At 37.4% G+C, this 25,509-nt stretch overlaps 1 protein-coding gene across 8 annotated transcripts in view; it reads left to right on the plus strand.

Annotated features, from left to right (window-relative positions):
- LOC126248944 (organic cation transporter protein) overlaps positions 1 to 25,509 on the plus strand; it is a 308,493-nt gene that overhangs the window by 272,062 nt on the left and 10,922 nt on the right. For all 8 annotated transcript variants that reach the window (XM_049950466.1, XM_049950460.1, XM_049950462.1 and 5 more), the window contains 5 exons: positions 585 to 795; positions 1,461 to 1,567; positions 6,745 to 6,899; positions 17,601 to 17,769; positions 21,106 to 21,241. In XM_049950466.1, the coding sequence (XP_049806423.1) occupies positions 585 to 795; positions 1,461 to 1,567; positions 6,745 to 6,899; positions 17,601 to 17,769; positions 21,106 to 21,241 (778 nt within the window). The remainder of the gene's footprint in view (positions 1 to 584; positions 796 to 1,460; positions 1,568 to 6,744; positions 6,900 to 17,600; positions 17,770 to 21,105; positions 21,242 to 25,509) is intronic.

Raw genomic sequence — 25,509 nt, forward strand, 5'->3', positions numbered from 1 at the left:
CAAAAGAATTTAAAGTATAGTATCCATCTTTACTTGTCTAAGCCCATATTTTTTCTGCATTAAATACAGATTTATTAGTTCAGTACTTTACCAAAACCCATGAAAGATAACAGAACCTCATGGCCTAGTACAGTTTCTGTGTAAGTACCAAATTATTATTCCAGTTTGGGTATGGTAACTGCACTAGAGACTAAATATTTTCTTGACTGTCAGAAGCTAGGCAGAGAAAGTGTAATGGTAACATTTTATAAACTATGACGGTAATTGATAAAATGAAGGCAGAAGCAGAAACTATGTTATTCTCGCTAATATAAGTTTGATGAAAATAAGTTTTATGAAAAGAGTGCAAACGCTCACCTGTATCTCTACAGTTTCTTTAAAATTAGAATAAAAGTGTCAAACTGCAAAACATATTTAATGAGTCGTGTTTTTAAAAGTGTTCTGGAAGCCATGTAATTACCAGAAGGATCATTGGTTAAACCTAGTCTAAAAAAATTGCAGACACTGCAGTAATTAATAGCTTATGTTAGTTGTTTCTACCTAAAAAGCATCAGTACCTAAGTACAACTACATTACTTTAACAGATGCTGGATACCAGAATGTGATAATATAACAAATCCTGTGTATGATGCTTCGTGGGTATCTACAGCTGTGCCACCTGGGAAGGAATGTATACGCTATGCACCATATGACAATAATACTTCAGACGGTACATGTCCTAGTAATTTTAGCAAGAAAGAAATTTCTTGTGATCACTTTGTCTTTAAAGATGATGAATGGACTATTGTGAATGAGGTGAGTAGAATCAGCCTTCATTATACTGTAATAATTTGTTCTTCTGAATGTGTTCTTATTAGCTTTCAGTAGGTCTCATCGTATAGATGTATATTTAATGGATGAGGAATAAATGAAAGAAGTAAAGTAGCAGGCTGTGTAGTTGTGTAAGCAACTTCTGAATTCAGTTTTGGATTTACATAAATGTAGATATTTGGTTCATATGCATGTGTTTTGTATAAGACCTGCTGTAATTGCTGTATATCAGTTAAGCAGCCAGATAACATATCACACAGTCTAAAACTAGTAAATTGAAAATTACAATTAGACTCGGAACAGAATTCATGTATTCTAGTGCAAAACTCTACCCACTGCACTAATGGTACTGTGCAGTGACACAGCTTTGAATGAAGATACTTTTTGTACTTTCTTTGGTGTCCATTTTCTATCAAAAATATCTGAAATTAAGTATATAAAACTTCTGACTTTTCTTAAGAGCAGGTAAAAATCGAAAAGATAATTCTCATTTATTGTTCCATATCTGTTGCACTCAGATGGAACAATAAATGATAATCATCTTAAATATCAAGACAGTTGCTGTTTCTGCCAAGATGAATGTGTCAGCTATATTGAATGTCAGAAAGGTTTCACTTTTAATTAATGTTTGTTTTATATTACTTTTTCAGTGGGATCTAACATGCCCAGAGAATCTATGGAAGTTATCTCTGGTGGGAACTGTGCATTTTGCTGGCATCCTTATAGGATCCAGTATATTTGGACTTCTTGCTGATAAGTAAGGATGGACCATTCCATAATTACTTTTGTATTTTACCCTGTACTATGACTCAATAAGTAAATAGTTTTGAACAGTTATAATAGCTTACTATCTATATTTTGTAAAATTTTCTATTTATTGTGTTTCAAGTGCCTGAGAATTACAATATTTGCCATGCTATTGGACTGGTTGGTCTAATAAAAATGATAAATATTTTGTGTGCCCAACTAATTACAATGCAATAATTTTTATGAAGATAGTTCCCCTAGAATACTTCAGATGTGAATGACAGTGTTGAATCCTGCATTCAAGCTGAGGATACTCACTATTTCAGCTTCACTTCCATTTTAATTCTGTGTTCCTGGTTTTACTGTAAGGTAGATTATCTGTATCATGAGATCGGGTTTGGTCTTCAAGCGTTTTCTTCCTACTTAGCCCCATTGTTTCCAATGCATTAAAATTCGTGAAGAAATCTGTAAGAAACTAACCTGCTTATGGAGATATTTATTGACTCATCTGCCCTGTCCTTTCTGTTGGTTCTGCAAAGTCCAAGTAATAGAAGACAGATAGATCTCAATAGGGCTCACATACTGTTAAGAAATTAGCTGGCCAGGATAAATAAGCAACAACAGCAATCCAAGATATGTAGTGAGCCAGAACAAGAAAACTTGCAGACCTGAGGGTTCCTTCTGAATTCCCATCTTCCCATATATTAACTTAAATGAGCAACCTGGAAACATTGGACTGTTTGAGAAATTGTGTTGAGAAACACAAACTCAGACTAAAAAAAAGAAAAAAAATGTGAAAAACTAATCAGGCAGTTGTTACTGGGGAAAAATACAAACTACCCCACACACATATATCAGTGTTGGTTTATTGCTGTCCAATGCCTGCTTCAAGTCTAGATTCAAGCTGCTCAAGAGTGATTTTATGTTACTTGTTTATGAGCAGATTCTATGTTGGTTTTGGTTACAAAATCCATTTTATCTTACTAACTTTGTATATTTCTATAAATTAACAACAATCTGGCATGAAGTAATAGTAATTTAATAACATATCACACTTAAATCAATGTAAATTTTCATTGAGACCTGCATTTGGATAACTGATGTTAAGATTTTAATATCGTATCAACTTTATTATGAATAAAACTGTCTAGATCTCTTATTAAAATTTGTTTATTGCTAAAGGAAGAAATTTTAATAAGAGATCCAGACTGTTTATTCAAAAAATACTCACAATGATCAGACTCATACAGAAATTCATTTCTTATATTAGCAACTTGTGTATGAATGACAGTTTTTCTCTTGCCTTTACTTGTTTTGAGGTGTTAGAAAATCTGTGTACTGGTTTCTTATCATTGCAGCATTCATAAGATATATTTACTTCTCCAAACCTGTGGTACTGCATTTACTATGATCAAATTTCCAGAACTGCTTTTCTTCAGATATGAATGAATTTAAATGCTGCCTGTATTAGTTCAAACTTCCAGAGGTGCTTTTCTTCATCTACCATATTGGCCCAAATATAATCTGCACCCTTAATTTGTGTGTGGAAAAAAGTTGTCACGTTGCCCACATAAAAAATTGTTCAAAAAATAGTACCCTTAGTTGCATTTTCTTGTGTTGGAATGTTGCTAAATTACACAGATATACCAGCCTTACAATCACAGTCTTCACTGATTTCACTGTTGAAATCACTACTGACACTTATTTCATAACTGTGAGGATTTTTATCTCTCTCTTTCCAAAGAATACTGTCCTTGCTACCATTCAGGGCATTGGAAATGAAGCACATCTTGAATGCTTTGATGATAGAATCTGGTGATATTTTCCACCATGAAGAGAGACTGCAGGCATGCATAAGGCTGACTGATGGCTTTTTAATCTTGCCAAGGTGAAGTGAATACATGATCCTCTTCTAAATGCCACTTTGAACACCATTTTCACAGATGTACTTTAAATGGCTAGTTTACATTGACATCAACCGCCTACAGCTTTGAAGCCATACTGCCAGGTATAATGGTTGGATCTGTCTTCAATGCAGCAACTCTATTCTTTACTTCAAGTGTGATGTGAACTTTAAAGAAAGCCACCATCAGCACAGCTCTTTTACTGAGCAATGCACCAAGTATACAACTCCAAACAGTAGCTAGCCACTCCATCACTAATTCTGTTATCATCCAGCATTTTTCTTGACAGTGAATCATTAACTTCTCAGGGAAATTTGCCTTGGGCAAAGTTGTACACTTCAGAATAACGCAGGGGAGACGGGGCAGGGTGGGTAGGGACAGCTTTCCTCCCTCTGCAAAAAGCATCTCATCTGCATCACCCATCAGGTGTAGAGTGTCAGAGAGTTGCTACCATATTTGGATTACACGCCTCTGAAATTTGATGAGCTTCTTGGCAAAATCTTCTGACAATCTTTGTGCTAATGAAGACTTTATCAAAGAGAGATGCCTCTTGCATTCATAAATGTGCAGCATCAACTGATACAGCCACAGAATTCTGTCTTTGCAATTTCCAAGGCATTTAACTGTATTATTTGTTGAGAGATAGGAATTCTATCTTTTCTCTCATCTTTTAAAAAAATATAACTCAATCTTAAACTTCATTACATTTCCCAGCTTTGGTCCTTCTGTAGGATTTCCTTGATGAAATGGCAGTTTGCAGATTATTCTTCAATGTAATCCAATGCTGCACATTCATCCAAACTATACTTTTTGCAAGCTTCATTACGTGTTGTACTCTTTGCATAATGAGTAATTGCAAGTTTGAAATTTGCATAATAACTGTGCCCAGTTCTGATGTTTGTTGATTTTCTTTCAATGTTACCATTCTCTGGTGAAGAATACATTTTAAATTTTAGTTAGAGAGAAAACTTTGCCTGTTCTGTCATGTAATTTGGAAATTTGTGGTAAGGACTATGGGACCAAACTGCTGGGGTCATCGGTCCCTAGGCTTACGCACTACTTAATCTGACTTAAACTAACTTACGCTAAGGACAACAGACACACCCAAACTAATGAAACAATGAGCAGGATAGTAGTCATTACCTAAATGAAATGTTAACAATCAAAGACAGTTACATTGTTTTCTCATCTACAATGACTAATTCTCAAAATTTAGCAATGCATTTGCCAAATTTTGAACTAAGGAACAAGCACTAAAGTTGAAGTTTCTATCATATGGAGATACACCAGTATTTTTAGGATTGTGCAAATAAGCCATGTTCAGATTTTTCATTGCCTAATTTATCATAAAATACCAGGTGTACCGGTATGAAATGAGCATTAAGATACAAATGTGTCAATTGGGAACATTTGTTGTGAACAAGCCTTAATTTTTTTTGTTTGGTTGGCATGACATCTGTCAAAGATATTTAGTATACATCAAGTCATGGAACAAACAACATCATATGTTTTCATCGTGTTAACAATGTCGAATTTTGTACCAGAAAGTGATAATTTGCAGAAAGCATTAATTTTTTGTTTTCATTTGAAAAAAAGTGCTGCAGAGTCACATCAAATGCTTGTCGAGGCATATGGTGATCATGCTCTATCAGAAGCAACATGCAGAAGGTGGTTCCAGTGGTTCAGAAATAATGATTTTGATGTAAGAAATGAAGAATGTGGAAGACCACCAAAAAAGTTCGAAAACGCCGAATTGCGAGCAATATTGGATGAAGATGATACTTTGAGTCAGAAGCAAATGGCAGCAATGCTAAATGTTGCACAACAAACAATTTCTGACCGTTTGAAAGCTATGGGAAAGATCCAAAAGTGTGGAAAATGGGTGCCACATGAATTGAATGAAAGACAGATGGAAAACCGAAAAACCATTTGTCAAATTTTGCTTCAAAGACATGAAAGAAAATCAATTTTGCATTGAATTGTTACTGGCGGTGAAAAATGGATTTCTTTTAAGAATCCTAAATGGGAAATACCATAATCCCGGACAACCATCAACATCGACTGCAAAACCAGATAGATTCGGTAAGAAGACAATGCTCTGTGTTTGGTGGGATCAGAAAGGTGTGATGTATCATGAGCTTCTAAAACCCGGTGAAACTGTGAATACTAATTGCTACAGACAACAAATGATCAATTTGAACTATGCATTGATCGAAAAAAGACCAGAATGGGCCAGAAGGAATGGCAAAGTAATTTTTTTACACGACAATGCGCCTGCACACAAAGCAAAACTGGTTCAGGATACAATCAAAACACTTGGCTTGGAGCTGCTACCCCACCCGCCGTATTCACCAGACTTGGCCCCTTCCTACTACCATTTGTTTTCATCAATGGGACACGCATTGGCTGAGGAACACTTCGATTCCTACGAAGAAGTCGAAAATTTGGTGTCTGATTGGTTTGCTTCAAAAGATGAACATTTCTATTGGTGTGGTGTCCACAAATTTCCAGAAAGGTGGTCAAAATGTATAGAAAGCAATGGTCAGTACTTTGAATAAAATGTTTTTACTTTTCAATTCAAAATTAGTGTTTCATTTTCACACAAAAACGCTCATTTCATACCGGTACACCTGGTATGTAGCATATATGCAGGCCAGTATGGTATAATGAAATGACAGACTGCTTTTATTAGTACAGTCATTTTGTGTCAATTTTTTGAGAGACAATTAAATGCTACATGTGGTTACTTGATTTCCTGTTGTAATTATTAAGCTCATCATTGATCTCTCAGCAGACAATTAACTTGCATATACAAAATATTACTGAATATGGTTTAAACTAAAAAAATATGGCAGATGGTATAGTGCTTTATTTAAAACAGTTTACAGATAGTTGTATGATTATATTTTGTATTCAACAATATTATGAAAAGGAAAGCTGCTACTCGCCATATAGCAGAGATGTTGAACCACAGATAGGCTTCATCTGACAGAGGCTGCAGTCGAATATGTGTGTGTGTGTGTGTGTGTGTGTGTGTGTGTGTGTGTGTGTGTGTGTGTGTGTGTGTTTTCGACAAAGGCCTTGTTGGCCATATGCGTATATTGTGATAGTCTTTTTGTTGTGCCTGTCTGCGACTCAGCATCTCTGCTATATGGTGAGTAGCAACTTCCCGTTTCATAATATTGTTACAGTCTATCCTGGATTTTCCATTGTTATGTTTTGTATTCCACTCATATTATTATATCATTTTCATATTCGCTCTGATGTAATGATTGTTTAACAGATTTGGTAGAAAGATAATCCTTATCCTCTGCATACTGTTGATGGCTGTATCTGGAGTGGCACAAGCTCTTTCAACTACCTACATCGCATTCCAGGTGTTCATCTTCATCAATGCTCTGGGCTGTGCTGGGGTTTACCCTCCCGCATTTATTATAGGTAGGATTCACTTCGCCAGTTTCATAGGTCAATATGAACACTAAACCAATATGAAGGCTGTCATTTCCATACTGTCTTTATGCAAATACAAATGAGTAGACTAGTCCAGAAATGTACTTTGATGATGCTGTTTGTCATGTAACATAGAATGTTCACAAAGAGTTAGCAAACACTATGTCACATTACAGCATGTCTTATAGATTGCAGATACTGTTTCAAAAATATTTTCCAGCATATAATAGGTGAAAGCTGAAACATTCAGATGAAATTTATTTTTGGTGCTAAATGTTGAGTGCAGCAGGTGGTAGTTTAATTAAATGAAATTACTGCAATACGAGAATGGTATAACAATTTCCAGTGTCAATGAGTGAACAGAGAGAGGTAATATATGAAACATTCTGATGGCATTGGCTTTATGTTAAATTCTAGTTCTTCCCAGCACGTGTCCTGAGATGTCAAAATTTGCCTTCGTTCTAATGAATTTCTTCCCTAGTAACACATTTTGCAATGTTCCCGAGAGAGAGAGAGAGAGAGAGAGAGAGAGAGAGAGAGAGAACAGAGACGTAAACATACAGATTCAAAACCATCAGTTGATGTTGCATAGAATGAGACTTAGATATTATATGGATGATATTTTTTGAATTTTTAAAATCTTATTTATTTGAAAAGTCTGTCGCTATATGAGTACCATCAATGTATAAAAATTATGTGATTATAAGACCCCTAAATATGTCATATGGGGATAATTACTAAGAATAATGACATTGTTTCCATGCAAGATAACAGATAAGTGAAATTTTTTGCAGATCTTTTAATAATGCCATTAGAAATTCCACTAACATTCCTTTCTTTTGCAATTAGAGGTTGATAAACATAGTTTTCACATCATTGAGTATGATAAGATGCAAATATAGCGTAAACTGATAAATAATATGCTCTCTTGAATTTATTTTTGGCTTGCTCCACATCCCTGAAGATTGTCCTCCAGATGAGGTCTATGAGGTGTGTTTTTTAAGTAAGTGATGTTTTGAAATAAAAATATAGCAAGCAGACTTTTTGGAAATTTTATTTTTACATAAAAGCATGTATTTTAATGTACTTTTCTACATAATTCCCAACAATATTAAGGCACTTATTGTATCATATACCAGCTTTGGAATACTCCCTTTGATTGAGAATCCATCCAAATGTGAAATAAGTGCTGCGATTTGTTTTCTTAGTGCTAAAGACATGAAAGCAGCTGAAATTCATCATGTCAGTGAAATATATCAAGAAACCATTATGAGTGATGGAATGGTACAGAAATTGGTGGGAGTTTTTAAAGATGGCCATATGAATGTGTATGATGAGGAACAAAGTCGGCAACCTTCCATCATTACTGATAATTTGGTGCAGAAAGTTGATTTAAAAATAGAATTGATAAAATTCTCCTTCGTTTATACACACATCAAAAAAGTTTTGCATCACCTCAGTTCTGAGAGTTCTGGAACCTGTACAGAAAATTGGAATGGAGATCAACATAAACATCATTTCTGCCCTTTTTATTGCTCATGAAAACCACACATTGCATGTTGTACCACCATACATCGAGACTTACAGAGGTGGTGGTCCAAATTGCTGTACCCACCAATACCTCTAATACCCAGTAGCACATCCTCTTGCATTGATGCATGCCTGTATTCATCGTGAATACTATCCAAAAGTTCATCAAGGCATTGTTTTTCCAGATTGTTCCACTCTTCAATGGCGATTCAGCGCAGATCCCTCAGAGTGGTTGGTGGGTCATGTCGTCCATAAACAGTCCTTATCAATCTCTTCCAGGCATGTTCAATAGGGTTCATGTCTGGAGAACATGCTGGACACTCGAGTTGAGGGATGTCATTATCCTGAAGGAAGTCATTCCAAGATGTGCACGAAGGGGGTGTGAATTGTCATCCGCGAAAATGAATGCCTTGCCAATATGCTGCCAATGTGGTTGCACTATCAGTCGGAGGATGGCATTCATGTATCATACAGCCATTACGGCGCCTTCCATGATCACCAGTGGCATACATCAGCCCCACATAATGCCATCCCAAAACAGCAGGGAATCTCCACCTTGCTGCACTCGCTGGACAGTTTGTCTAATGTGTTCAGTCTGACTGGGTTGCCTCCAAACACGTCTCTTATGATTGTCTGGTTGAAGGTATATGTGACACTCACTGGTGAAGAGAACGTGATGCCAATCCTGACCGGTCCATTTGGCATGTTGTTGGGCCCATCTGTACCATGCTGCGTGGTGCCATGGTTGCAAAGATGGACCTCGCCATGGAAGTGAAGTTGCGTATTGCGCACAGTTTGAGTCATAACATGACGTCCTGTGGCTGCACGAAAAGCATTATTCAACATGATGGTGTTGCTGTCAGGGTTCTTCTGAGCCATAATCTGTAGGTAGCAGTCATCCAGTGTAGTAGTAGCCCTTTGGCGGCCTGAACAAGGCATGTCATTGACAGTTCCTGTCTCCTGTCCGAACAACATCGCTTTGGTTCATTCTGAGATGCCTGGACACTTCCCTTGTTGAGAGCCCTTCCTGGCACAAAGTAACAATGCAGATGTGATCAAACTGTGGTATTGACTATCTAGGCATGGTTGAACTACAGACAACATGAGCTGTGTACCTTCTTCCTGGTGTCATGACTAGAGCTGATCAGCTGTCAGATGCCCTCCATCCAATAGGTGCTGCTCATGCATGGTTGTTTACATCTTTGGGCAGATTTAGTGACATCTCTGAACAGTCAAAGGGACTGTGTCTGTGATACAATATCCACAGTCAACATCTATCTTCAGGGACCGGGATGGTGCAAAACTTTCTTTTATGTGTGTATTTATTTCGAAATGGTACTTACTTAAAAAACATGCCACATATGAATCAAATGAATTAAACAGCTGTAGGATCTGCCAAAACTTGGGTGCTTAATAATTCTACAACTGGAAAACTTGCTGATGTGAAGTGAAAGAAGATAAGTTTGAGGAAATTTCCCCATCTTTTAACCAAAGAGAGTTCATGGAGCCAGCTGTATGGTGGCAATAGTGGTGGGTGTGGGAATATTAAATCTGGAAGACTTTGATATTTAACTTTTGTAGTAACAGTTAAGCACTACAAAAGTAACTTGTAGTAACAGTTAAGCGTGGTTCATGGTGTGGGTTCCTGTAGTCATGTCCTAGTTCATGAACCACGGGCAACGTATGAGTGGCCAAGTAAGTGGTCCCGACAGTCGGGATACCAGTTACTTTGGAATAAGGCTGGGCATCTCGGACATATTCTGAGTTGTGGTCACCTTTGTGCTCATACGGCAAAGACTACCAAATCTACCGGCTAGTCCCTCAGCCGTTAGGGGTAAAACCCAATGGGACTCGGGGCAAGTAAGGCTAGCAACCTGCTTCCCTGGTACTTTAAATATGATGCTGGCAACAATCAGAGCAAAATGCCTCGGACCTTTGGAGGTGACGGAGTCCCACCTCTAACTGACAAACCAGGGACTCCAAAGATACGACTTGGCAAACAAATGGTAATGAGATGTGGAGCTATTAATATCAATGGGGGCTACTCTGGGAAGAAGGTAGAGCTGGCAGAGGCTGCAAGTAAGATGGGGCTAGACGTTTTAGCTGTTAGTGACATTCGGGTAAGGGGTGAGAAAGAAGAGGAAGTGGGAGAATACAAGGTCTACCTGTCAGGAGTCAAAGCAGGAATAGCACAATGGGGTGTAGGGCTTTACATCAGGAAAGAAATGGAACCCAGCGTAGTTGCAATAAGGTATGTAAACGAGCGATTGATGTGGATAGATTTGACAGTGTCTAGCAAGAAAATTAGGATTGTGTCAGTATATTCACATTGTGAAGGGACAGATCAAGATAAGATGGATAGTTTTTATGAGGCACTCAGTGATGTAGTTGTTAGAGTAAAGGACAAGGACAGTGTTCTGCTTATGGGTGATTTTAACGCCAGGATTGGAAATCGAACAGAAGGGTATGAAAAGGTTATGGGTAAATTTGGAGAGGATATGGAGGCCAACAGGAACGGGAAACAACTCTTGGATTTCTGTGCCAGTATGGGCTTAGTAATCACAAACTCCTTTTTTAAACATAAGAATATTCACCGGTATACTTGGGAAGGCAGGGGAGCCAGATCTGTCATTGACTATATAATAACAGATCAGGAATTCAGGAAGGCTGTGAGGGACACACGTGTGTTCAGGGGATTCTTTGATGACACTGATCATTATTTAATCTGCAGTGAAATTGGGATTTTGAGGCCGAAAGTGCAGGAGGTCAGGTCCATATGTAGGAGGATAAGAGTGGAGAAACTTCAGGATAAGGAAATCAGGCACAAGTACATAACAGCGATCTCAGAAAGGTACCAGTTAGTTGAATGTAGTCAATTACAGTCATTGGAAAAGGAATGGACAAGGTACAGGGACACAGTACTAGAAGTGGCTAAAGAATGTCTTGGAACAGTAGTGTGTAAAAGTAGGATGAAGCAAACAGCTTGGTGGAATGATACAGTCAAGGCAGCCTGTAAAAGGAAAAAGAAGGCGTATCAAAAATGGCTACAAACCAGAACCCAGGTAGACAGAGAAAGTTATGTTGAAGAAAGAAACAAAGCCAAACAGATAATTGCAACATCCAAGAAAAAATCGTGGGAAGACTTTGGAAACAGGTTGGAGACTATGGGTCAAGCTGCTGGAAAACCATTCTGGAGTGTAATTAGCAGTCTTCGAAAGGGAGGTAAGAAGGAAATGACAAGTATTTTGGTCAGGTCAGGAAAACTGCTGGTGAATCCTGTGGATGCCTTGGGCAGATGGAGGGAATATTTTGAAGAGTTGCTCAATGTAGGTGAAAATGCGATCAGTAATGTTTCAGATTTCGAGGTAGAATGGGATAGGAATGATGATGGAAATAGGATCACATTTGAGGAAGTGGAAAAAATGGTCAATAGATTGCAGTGCAATAAAGCGGCTGGGGTGGATGAAATTAAGTCGGAACTCATCAAATACAGTGGAATGTCAGGTCTTAAATGGCTACACAGGATAATTGAAATGGCCTGGGAGTCGGGACAGGTTCCATCAGACTGGACAAAAGCAGTAATCACACCAATCTTTAAACATGGAAACAGAAAAGATTGTAACAACTATAGAGGTATCTCTTTAATCAGCGTTGTGGGTAAAATATTCTCAGGTATTGTTGAAAGGAAAGTGCGAGTATTAGTTGAGGACCAATTGGACGAAAATCAGTGTGGGTTTAGGCCTCTTAGAGGTTGTCAGGACCAGATCTTTAGCTTACGGCAAATAATGGAGAAGTGTTATGAGTGGAACAGGGAATTGTATCTATGCTTTATAGATCTAGAAAAGGCATATGACCGGGTTCCTAGGAGGAAGTTATTGTCTGTTCTACAAGATTATGGAATAGGAGGCAAACTTTTGCAAGCAATTAAAGGTCTTTACATGGATAGTCAGGCAGCAGTTAGAGTTGACGGTAAATTGAGTTCATGGTTCAGAGTAGTTTCAGGGGTAAGACAAGGCTGCAACCTGTCTCCACTGTTGTTCATATTATTTATGGATCATATGTTGAAAACAATAGATTGGCTGGGTGAGATTAAGATATGTGAACACAAAATAAGCAGTCTTGCATATGCGGATGACTTAGTTGTGATGGCAGATTCGATTGAAAGTTTGCAAAGTAATATTTCAGAGCTAGATCAGAAATGTAAGGACTATGGTATGAAGATTAGCATCTCCAAAACGAAAGTAATGTCAGTGGGAAAGAAATATAAACGGATTGAGTGCCAAATAGGAGGAACAAAGTTAGAACAGGTGGACAGTTTCAAGTACTTAGGATGCATATTCTCACAGGATGGCAACATAGTGAAAGAACTGGAAGCGAGGTGTAGCAAAGCTATCGCAGTGAGCGCTCAGCTACGATCTACTCTCTTCTGCAAGAAGGAAGTCAGTACCAAGACTAAGTTATCTGTGCACCGTTCAATCTTTCGACCAACTTTGTTGTATGGGAGCGAAAGCTGGGTGGATTCAGGTTACCTTATCAACAAGGTTGAGGTTACGGATATGAAAGTAGCTAGGATGATTGCAGGTACTAGTAGAAGGGAACAATGGCAGGAGGGTGTCCACAATGAGGAAATCAAAGAGAAACTGGGAATGAACTCTATAGATGCAGCAGTCAGGGCGAACAGGCTTAGATGGTGGGGTCATGTTACACGCATGGGAGAAGCAAGGTTACCCAAGAGACTCATGGATTCAGCAGTAGAGGGTAGGAGGAGTCGGGGAAGACCGAGGAGAATGTACCTGGATTCGGTTAGGAATGATTTTGAAGTAATAGGTTTAACATCAGAAGAGGCACCAATGTTAGCACTGAATAGGGGATCATGGAGGAACTGTATAAGGGGGGCTATGCTCCAGACTGAACGCTGAAAGGCATAATCAGTCTTAAATGATGATGATGATGATGATGATGAGTAACAGTTAAGCACCATAATGCACCACCATGTTGCAGCAACTTTTCATATGGTCTCTTGTTTGTTTTACTTGTACTGTAGTTTTAAGATTTACACATGTTAGCATTAGATATCAGGAACGTTCCTGTGAAGAAGTTTCCAGTATAGAACATCCACACTGTCCCATTAGATCCTTAACATTTTATTCTTCAACAAAGCCATGAGACCTTTCAGAGTGTGCACAAACGTTTAGGTTAAAGTAGTTCTAAAGCCACATCTACTGAGTTTTCTTCTCTGCTAAGTTCATATCAGAAGAACATTTAGAAATACAATTTTTTTCAAATTGACTCTATGTCTTCCACAGTTAACAGACTAAATTTTACAGAACTGCATAATTTGAGGTGCATTCTGAAGTACCACAGAGTTATTGCACCATGATAAATAGTAAAGAGTACACAAACTTCTAGTAACTATAGTGCTACTGATACAATTGACAGCAACATCTTCCCAATTATAAACAACTGTAAGACAGCTTTTAATGATGTAAAACACTAATGTCACACAAAAAAATACTTACAGAACTTAGAGTTCCAGATAAGGTGTTAAAGGTGGTTACAGACACTGCATAATGTGCTAGATTAGATGGTTGCATAAGTATCAAAATCAAAGGAAACATAAAATGGAGAATAATGCAAACAGCAGAAAAAAGGAAGCATCTTAATAGTAAATAGGCTGCACCTAAATGTAGGACATGGCTTAAGTACAGAATACTGTTGGAGCTGCTATTGATCTCTACAAAGGTGCTTTTGTCTTGATAAGCATATATTGTGGTATTGTAGCATAATGTATACATAATTTATTGAAAGAACACAAAAAAATAATAAAATATAGATATACCGGGTGTTTCAAAAATGACCGGTATATTTGAAACGGCAATAAAAACTAAACGAGCAGCGATAGAAATACACCGTTTGTTGCAATATGCTTGGGACAACAGTACATTTTCAGGCAGACAAACTTTCGAAATTACAGTAGTTACAATTGTCAACAACAGATGGCGCTGCGGTCTGGGAAACTCTATAGTACGATATTTTCCACATATCCACCATGCGTAGCAATAATATGGCGTAGTCTCTGAATGAAATTACCCGAAACCTTTGACAACGTGTCTGGCGGAATGGCTTCACATGCAGATGAGATGTACTGCTTCAGCTGTTCAATTGTTTCTGGATTCTGGCGGTACACCTGGTCTTTCAAGTGTCTCCACAGAAAGAAGTCACAGGGGTTCATGTCTGGCGAATAGGGAGGCCAATCCACGCCGCCTCCTGTATGTTTCGGATAGCCCAAAGCAATCACACGATCATCGAAATATTCATTCAGGAAATTAAAGACGTCGGCCGTGCGATGTGGCCAGGCACCATCTTGCATAAACCACGACGTGTTCGCAGTGTCGTCTAAGACAGTTTGTACCGCCACAAATTCACGAAGAATGTCCAGATAGCATGATGCAGTAATCGTTTCGGATCTGAAAAATGGGCCAATGATTCCTTTGGAAGACATGGCGGCCCAGACCAGTACTTTTTGAGGATGCAGGGACGATGGGACTGCAACATGGGGCTTTTCGGTTCCCCATATGCGCCAGTTCTGTTTATTGACGAAGCCGTCCAGGTAAAAATAAGCTTCGTCAGTAAACCAAATGCTGCCCACATGCATATCGCCGTCATCGATCCTGTGCACTATATCATTAGCGAATGTCTCTCGTGTAGCAATGGTAGCAGCGCTGAGGGGTTGCTGCGTTTGAATTTTGTATGGATAGAGGTGTAAACTCTGGCGCATGAGACGATACGTGGACGTTGGCGTCATTTGGACCGCAGCTGCAACACGGCGAACGGAAACCCGAGGCCGCTGTTGGATCACCTGCTGCACTAGCTGCGCGTTGCCCTCTGTGGTTGCCGTACGCGGTCGCCCTACCTTTCCAGCATGTTCATCCGTCACGTTCCCAGTCCGTTGAAATTTTTCAAACAGATCCTTTATTGTATCGCTTTTCGGTTCTTTGGTTACATTAAACCTCTGTTGAAAACTTCGTCTTGTTGCGACAACACTGTGTTCTAGGCGGTGGAATTCCAACACCAGACAAATCCTCTGTTCTAAGGAATAAACCATGTTGTCTACAGCACACTTGCACGTTGTGAACAGCACACGCTTACAGCAGAAAGACGACGTACAGAATGGCGCACCCACAGACTGCGTTGTCTTCTATATCTTTCACATCACTTGCAGCGCCATCTGTTGTTGAAAATTGTAACTACTGTAATTTCGAAAGTTTGTCCGCCTGAAAATGTACTGTTGTCCCAAGCATATTGCAACAAACGGTGTATTTCTATCGCTGCTCGTTTAGTTTTTATTGCCGTTTCAAATATACCGGTCATTTTTGAAACACCCTGTATAAATGCAGAATTAAAATAAAACTGGAAATAACAATATTAATAATAAATATATGCTATAAAATTTACTGCATTTTACAATTGTTATTAGTCAATAAAGAAAAGGTAAGGTATATTCTATGACCTTATTTAAGCTTAATGCAATTCCAAGCTGAGATATCTTTCTGAAGATATGTTTTAGAGATTTCCCTTAACATCCAAATATCTCTTGCACATTGTGCAGCTGTAGATGAAATGGATCAATAAATCAACTTAAAAACATTTGTACTTTAGACTGCTGTTATGGCATCTCCTGCAAATGTTGTTCCCATTTTGTCATGAATAAAGTAAAGTATTTTCTTTTCCTAAGATTTAATTTCTGTTATTTTCTGTATTTCAACAAAATGTTTACTTTTGGTTTTGATTATAGAAGTTTCCACATTTTTCAACTTTGTCTTGTCTTTGTGTGATTTGTGGGTGCTTCAGAGTTCTGATACCTAGTTACACTGCTTTTTGCAATAGTGGATTTTTCTTTGTAGGTATGATACAGAGTTGTCTTTCCTTTGAACATTTCCATTATGCACATTTGTTTGTAGAAAAAAGGCAAAATGAAAAAAAAATGCACCATCAGAAACTGAGCTAGGGAGTTCAGTTCCCTATTTTTGTGCTCTTCTAGTGCTAACTACTTCCTATATATGGTGAGATGTTATTCCCATATTGCTATTTGTAGTCTTTTGAGGATAACTGTATAAAAAGTGAGACTTGGGTCCTAGCTATGCCTAATATGTAGAACCAATGATGACCGCAACACTTGTTGATATGAAAACTCTCTGTCTGAATTTAGGTCTGCAATGGTATTATCACTTTTATTCAGAATTGAAACCATTGGTATTGTATATCATAAACCCTATTTAGGGTCCCTCACAAGTTGCTTTTGTGGCCAGATGGACACTCCTTTTTTTGTGATGTTACTGCTTTTGTTTCTTAATCGGCTGTTCTTTCCTATTCTCTTAGTCCTGAAAATTATTTAATTTCTGATCTGGCCAGTATCCATTATGAATCTTATGCCCTGCTGTGATACTATTGACTTTTCCAGTCTGAACTGCTATCTTGTTACACTTTCAAAATTTTTCACTTCTCAGTTGTTTATTTTAGTTTGAGTTGTATTTTTAATAGGTCAGTATATCATCAATCGTCACATAGTATTGCCTTCCATATTACCACACTCTGATTGAGCAAGCAGTGATATTTAATTTTTTTTTTCATTTTCCTACGAACATTTATCAAATTTTTTATATTCTTAAGGGTCTGCAGCACGATATATGTCTGGCACACACATTATAAGTAGATAAACCCAAACTGCTGCTATGTTTAAAGTATTCTGTGCTTTATCAGTTTGTGATAGGCCTAGTTTTGGCTACAGTGCCATTTTCTAGCTGCCTGCAAATAATACATACTTTCATCAACCTTTGTTTCTACCCTTATGAATAACTATTCATTATCAATGTTTTATGGATGTCAAAAACAGCTGATTTAAGTACTATTGTATAATCCCCCAGTATTGTCAGTTGTTACACTTAATAACAGAAACAAAGATTAACAAAATTGTATCTAAATAGGCATATCGCAAACCAATAAAATACTAAATACTTTAAATACAGCAGTTATTTTGGCTTTTTCTACATATAATGTCTGTGTAAAAAAATTCAAATTCACATAGTTTGCTGTACACAATACCTCTAACAAATATTAGTGGAGCAAATAAACTGTGAATTCATTTTTCAAATCATGTAGGTGTGGAGCTGGTGGGAAAGAATCTCAGAGAAATGAGTGGCATTGTACTCAACTATTTTTATGCTTTGGGTGAAGCAGCTGTGGCTCTTGTGGCATACCTGTGCAGAGACTGGGTGCGAACGCAGCTTGTTATTTCTGCACCTGCCGCTATATTTGCTGTCTATTACTGGTAAGACCACATATACATATTACTACAGAATTCATTATTTTCAGCAGATAAACACATTCTGATGTATCTAGTAGAACAGAATCAGCTTTTATTTCTGCAAGAAGTATTTTCTCTTAAACAAACCATTTAACAATGACACTAAAAAGACAAAAAATAACATTAACCCAGTTCTTCTTGCTGATAGCCACAGTAGAGGGATTGCAGGAATGCGTAGCTACCAGCAAGATGTAAATATCACCAGCATTGTGAAACCTGGTGCTGGTCTACAGGAAATCTTGAAGGACTACAAAAACAAAAATTGTGTGTTGCGAAATCAATGTCTTGTGATACTAGGTGGTGCCAATGATGTGTACAAGAATGTACTCAAAACCACTGTTCTAAGAGAAACATTAACTAAAATAGACAATCAAAAGGTGATTGTGGTAGGCCTACCACATAGGCATGACCTTATGGAATCCTCTATTGTAAACAAAGAGATCCAAAAGGCCAACATGGCTTACAGGCAGATCTGCCAATCCAGTCCAAATGCTTCTTTCCTCAGCATAAATGATCTGCAAAGAAAGCATTTCACAGCACATGGCATGCACCTGAATAAAAATGGCAAAACATTACTCAGCCAGAGAATTAAATTGTTTCTAGTAAGTGTTAATCATATAAATGAGAGCTGTAACACTACTGCACTGCCATCAGAAGAAAAAGTATGCAAATTACCATCGATAGCTAAGACAATTGTAGGCTTGCAAAATCCTTATGTACCAGATAATCCAGAAGACATGGAAGCTGTCACTCCATGCCCAACTGCATCCACAGGAACAATGGCAACAGCAGCAGCAACAGTATCTGACATGTTCCACACCCAGGAGGATTCCCTCTTTTATGGGTCTATGGAATGAATAATTAATGTAATCTAATCAAAGTAGAAATAGAAACACCAACAACAGAAGAAGAGGAAACAACTGCATGCCCACCTGTACTCACAACAGCAGCAGCAGAAGACACAGAAACAACACCAACATAAGAAGAGGAAACAGCTGCAGGCGAAATGTCAACATAAGAAGAGGAAACAGCTGCAGGCGAAATGTGTAGTGTAACAAGCAGGCGAAAAATAGTGCCTCCATCCCACCTGAAAGATTTTTTAATGTCAGGCACAAAGAGGAGGAAACCACCACAATATTTAGAACCAAATTTTTAACTGTATTTCACCAAAATATACAGTCCATAAAGAATAAAGTTCAACAACTAGAATTAGAATTGCAAAAACTAGACAGTACCATTGTGTGTATGACTGAACATTGGTGTAAGGAAAATGAAATTATATATTTTGCATTAACATCTTATGACCTGGCCTGTTCCTATAATAGAATTTCCATGAATGGTGGGGGTTCATGTATTTATGTGAAAAAAGGCATAACATTTAAAATTAGAAAAGATCTTATAGCATTAAGTGAAAACAAACATTTTAAACTATCAGCAGTTGAAATAATTGAAAGCAGCTTGTCAAAAAAATTAATAGTATTTTGTATATATAGATCCCCCAGCAGTAATATGGACATTGTTTCTCAAAACTCAATCAGAGTTTAGAAAAGGTAACTTGTTCAAAAATGAACATTCTCATAGGTGGGGATTTAAACATCAACACAATGAAATCAGATGATCTTAGTAGTACCTACTTGAACATTCTCTGAAACAAGCAAAAGTAATACCAGTACTAAAAAATGTAGAAAACCACAGACCAATTTCCTTGTTATCTTGTATTTCCAAAATAATAGAAACCATAATGAAAAATACACTAATGAACTACCTAGAAAAAGGGATTTATTAAAGGCTTTTGACACAGTTGACCACAGAATTTTATTACACAAATTAGAACTATTAGGAATAAGGGGTACAGAAAAGCAATAGTTTAAATCATAGCTGGAAAACAGGGTGAAAAAGAGTTGAAATCTCACATATTTGCAAAAGATTGGTAGTAAAACACTTATCTGATCCAATATATATTAATATAGGTGTCCCTCGGTTAAGTGTACTGGGCCCAATCCTCTTCCTTATAAATATAAATGATTTCCCACAGAGTGTTAGGCATGGGCAAAAAATACTATTTGCTAATGGCAGCACTGTAGTGGTTACAGACCAAAGCTCAACACTGTTAATAAAAAAATCCAATGATGCTCTCAAAGACATCCACAACTGCTCACTAAAGAATAAAGTAACTCTAAATGTCAAAAAGACAAATTGTATAAACTTCCCACTAAATAAAAAACTGATTGACATTACACTGAAAGTAAACAGTGAGGTACTTGATTGTGTAACAGACAGCAAATTCTTGGGGATGAATGTAGACTGTCAGCTAAAATGGACAGGGCATGTGAGAATTTTAGGAAAGAGGCTGTCTTCAGCATGTTACGTCCTGCAAATCCTTGCACCAGTGTGCAATATTTCATCCTCCAAAGTAGCCAACTTTGGGTATATGCATTCAGTCCTCAGTTACGCGATAATGTTTTGGGGGGTAAGTGCTATAAACATACAAACTATTTTCAAGATACAGAAAAGAGCTGTTCGAATAGTAACAAATAGCAGTAACAGGGCACACTGTAAAGAGTTGCTCAAAAAGTTAGAAATTCTGACAGTTCCACGTGAATATATTTATGAAAACATTATGGTTCAAATGGTTCAAATGGCTCTGAGCACTATGGGACTCAACTGCTGAGGTCATTAGTCCCCTAGAACTTAGAACTAGTTAAACCTAACTAACCTAAGGACATCACAAACATCCATGCCCGAGGCAGGATTCGAACCTGCGACCGTAGCGGTCTTGCGGTTCCAGACTGCAGCGCCTTTAACCGCACGGCCACTTCGGCTGGCAAAACATTATGTATATAAGGAAAAACATTAATCTGTATACCACAAACAGCACAGTTCACAACCATGGAACCAAATACAGACACTGATTACATCTAAATAGAAGAAACAAGTCAAAAACTCAAAGTAGTGTATTATATCATGGTAATAAATTGTACAACAGATTACCACTAGGAATATAAGATTTAAATGATCCCCACACCTTTAGTCAAAGGCTAGAAAAATATTTACTAGATAATAGCTATTACACTGCAGATGAATATTTAAAATAACTATAGACTAAAGTTCATGAACATTGTACTGTGTAACAAATTAAACTTGACATGATTAGAAAAGTAGATCTAAGTATAGGAGCTGTATATACTGTAAAGAGACATGTTTATTTTATAAGAAATATTGTACAACCATTTGATGACATCCATGCAATGTATATTGTTCTACAGATGATTAAATCAATCAATCACTCAAACTTTACAGGATAATCCCAGAATCAGTGCGTTGGCTTCTTGTCAACAATCGGACAAAAGCTGCTGAAGATATTATTAAAAAGGCTGCAATGATGAATAAAGTTGTGTTGTCAGATGATCTTTTGAAGACAATCGATATGCAGAAGGTATAGTATGTAATCTTGCAGATAAATTGGCATTTCATAGACCAAATGCTTTTATTACTTCACATTGTTTTGTCAAAATAATTTTGATTTCTTGTAGTAACTATGATAAAGAAATATTTGAAATAATCATATAAATTTATTATTAGGGATTAATATTTATGCAATGGTATAATATCACGCTAAGAATTTTATATTTTTTTTAATTTTTATGTTTATGAAAGAAAATAATTTAAACTGCATGTTTTTAAAAGTATGTTGTTCTTTGTCACACAAAACAAGTGATCAGTGATCACTCACAGTATCATTATTTATACAACAGTACTAATCTTGAGACTGTAGCTAGTATATGAGGTCTGTACAAAAAATTCCGGAAGAATCGTAATTTTGTGCCGATGGTATATTAGAGCAAAATGCAGTTAGCATCCCAACACATGCCTGTTTTCAATGTGTAACTGCTGGAAGTTTCATTGTTGTATGTTCAGTGCTGTATTGAGTAGAACATTGTCGAATTTTGAGATAGCAGAGGAACAAGGTGTCTGCATTAAATTTTGCATGAAACTCGAGGAAACCTATACAGTGAAACACATCAAATGATGTGATGCCTATGGGGATGAGTACTTAGGCTGTACGCAGAATCACAAATGGTTCACATGGTTTAAAAATGGCCAGACTGAAGTTAAAAATGACCCTTATTGAGGATGCCCTTCGACATCTACTGATGACTACTCATGTCAGGAATGTCACTGAAATTGTGTGTGCCAATTGAAGACTGACAGTCCAAGAGATTGCAGAAGAATTTGACATTTCAGTCAGATGATGTCATGAAATATTGGAATGCATCGTGTTGCCACCAAGTTTGTCCCATGACTCATGAGTCAAGACCGGAAAGACCTATGCCTTGCAATCTGTGAAGAGCTTTTGGATTGTAAAAATGAGAATGAGGCATTCCTTAAGGGAATCATAACTGATGATGAGACATGGGGCTACAGTTATGATGTTGAGACAACAGCTCAAGCTTCACAACGTTTTGGGAAAGGTTCTCCAAGACCAAAAAAAGCTTGTCAGGTCAGGTCAGATGTCTCAGCCATGCAAGTAGTTTTCTTTGAGTTTGAAGGATTAGTTCATCATGAATTCACACCAAAGGGAGAAACTGTTAATTGATGGTACTATTAGGACATGTTGTGACACCTGCAAGAAAATGTGAGCAAGAAATGGCCTGAAACGTGGTGACACAATTCATGGCCCTTGCATCATGATAATGCACTTGCACATTTATACCTGTTGGTATGCGACTATTGCACAAAAAATGGAATCACTGTGGTGCCTCGTCCTTCGTATGCACCAGCTCTGGCCTCTGTGGACTTTTTTTTCCCCAAAGTTGAAAACCCCATTCAAAGGACAAAGGTTTGCAAAGACAGATGAGATAAAAGAAAATTTGCAGATGACACTTCATACATTCCAGCAAGAGGCATATCGAGACTGCTAGCAGTGGCAATTGTGATGCTGGAACAGTTAAGGGCCTGTAGTGATTTAGTACCTAGGATTGATCCTAATGTAAGCACAGCATGTTTGTGATAAGAACGCTCTTCATACTGAGACTTTTCATGTTGGTGCTGCCAGTAACAGGGAAAATCACCAAAAGTTTGATGATAATGGCCAGTATTCAGTTGTTTCCATTTGTGGCCAAAGTTATACAGTATCCATACTGTGTACAGTAGAACTGCCGTAGACATTGCTAATAATTTTACACAGTTGTTTGGTACTATTGAGATCACTGTATTGATGTGAATCTTTACAATTCAGTGTCTCCCACACATTTTTGTGACCAACATTTGCTCATAGTCCACATCATGTCAGTTTGCACCAAAGCAGCGTAGACCATATAACAACACTCTCTTTTCATCCACTATCTTGCTGATCGACTGAGAGTATGGTGAAGATGTTCAGAGTGTTTATGTTTGAGATACTGTGAATATTAACTTTAGAATGAGTATGGTTTTTACTCTCATAATGGTCTGGAGAGGTTAAAAAATAGACTCGTATGAAGAGTAAGAAATAATGATGGAAAAGTGACAAAATTTCTAAGAATAAAAAAAGTTGAATATTTAATAGTGGCTGAGTTGCTTAACATCTTCAGATTTGGCTGTGGAGTTTTATCATGCAGAGACTTCATGTATCTATATCATTTTGAGTTACAGGAAGTGCTGTTAGATAAAGGTTTTACAGGTGTTAGGTTCCTTATGAAGGGAGTTGAACGAAACTTAGAGAAGACAGAAACCTGTATTCTGACTGAAATCTTTTTTGCCTGAACATATTGACGTCAGATTTATTCAGCTGAAAGAAACTACTTGCATTCCAAACCTTCTGTAGTGTTTTAAATACCAAACAGATGGCCACATCCTGCTCAAATACAAAGTTAATGTTACTTCAAGGGATTATGGTCAAGCAGCACCCAAAGCAGGTATTGAATGGTATTGAATGTATCATGTCACAAGTATGTGTTAATTGTTTTGATTATGTGCCCTGAACAGGAAATGTCTCACTTCTGTTGCTGAGGAGAAAATAAGATAAATCAATGCGACAACTGTATATCATACCATTAGGTTAAAAAAAAAAAATAAAATAAAAAAAAGACATTCAGATATATGCAAGTGCTGCAGTTAACAATATTATTTGTTATAGCCCTGAACAAACCATGAGTGAAAGTGATGCATTCTCACAGACACCAGAAAACTGACATGTCTATCAACACTTATAGCAAATGCTCATACCAAAAGGCCCTTTTCAGTGTAGCTGGAGAGACAGCTTAACTTGCCTTTCCCTCTCAAGTGGATACAAACTTGTATTAATAAATCAAAAACTACCCACAAAGTCTGTCCTCATATGATGAGTCCATTTCTGTTTATCTGCCATCACAACAAACTCATATGAATTAAGGACAAGGGAAGCATCAAAGATGGTGTGTGTGGAGGTAAGTGGGGGTGTTGGGGGCGATGGGGGTGGGGGGGTGGGGGGGGGGTGAGTGTGATGCACTTGATCAATCACTCCTTTTTTAATGTCAGATGATGAATGTATCATGCACTGTGATGATTGTACAGGAAGACACTGACATCCATCTACTCTCTCCACTATTCAGGAGCACATTGCCGAAGATCAGAGCTGAATGGAAAGAGAACTGATGTTAATAATTGACTGCAATACTGGAACAGAACCATTTTCATCAGTAACCAACTTGAAAAAAAAAAGAACAATTATATCACAAGCCACATCTTTTACCTATACACATTTCAGAAATACATGTGAGCAAAGTTGTGAAAATCATTTTTTAGCACCCTGTACATCTCACTTTACCTACTGAATAATACTTTTTGATCTTAATAAGCTGACTCTGTAAAGATGGAAGAGGGAACAAGTTTTTTAATCTAACCCTTGAAGTGGAAAAAAGGAATTTTGTTCTATTAATGCAACATAAGCTTATCTTTAATAATGATAAAACATTACATCATAATCTCAAGGGAGTATATTGCTTTGTACACAGGACAGTTACACTGACTATTTGTAGTTTTGCTTGACAGATTCTGATATTTAAAGAGCGAGTTCAGATTTACAAATTAGAGCTTCCATTGAGCAATATTTTCCCTTAAGTGTAATTACAACAATATCATCATTTAAAAAGAATTTTAGCTAAAGTTATGAAATAAACACTGGAGTTGTAAAAACAATTTGTTATTTTTTGGACTTTTTTGTGCTAAATTTTTATTTTTATTAGCAGTGAACTCTGCAAACTAATTTTACTTATTGAGAAGCTGTTTATACATGCCCACAAGAGACAGACACATAAAACCAGATTTCTTTCCACACTTTGTAACTGACTGGTGGCTATAACCATAAAAAAATTATAATCATTTGTAGGTGGAGTTCACAGATGCCAATGTTACCACACCTACTAAGAGCTTTAACTCTGCACATTATTTGGGTGTTGAGCAACTGAAACAGTGTTTGTGTGTGTGTCTGAGAGAGAGAGAGAGAGAGAGAGAGAGAGAGAGAGAGTGTGTGTGTGTGTGTGTGTGTGTGTGTGTGTGTGTGTGTGGCGCGCACATGTGCGTGCGTTTTTGTTGATGAAGGCCTTCATGGCTGAAAGCTTTAATTGTGAGAGTCTTTGTTGTGCCTTTTCGTGTTTCAGTAAATAATTTCTAAATTTAGTAAAAGCCGCCAGTGTTCTGCCAAGCTCCTTCTCAACAACAGAATAATTTTTTCAAGCTTTTGTA

Source organism: Schistocerca nitens, chromosome 3, assembly GCF_023898315.1.
Source record: "Schistocerca nitens isolate TAMUIC-IGC-003100 chromosome 3, iqSchNite1.1, whole genome shotgun sequence".
NCBI lineage: Eukaryota > Metazoa > Arthropoda > Insecta > Orthoptera > Acrididae > Schistocerca > Schistocerca nitens.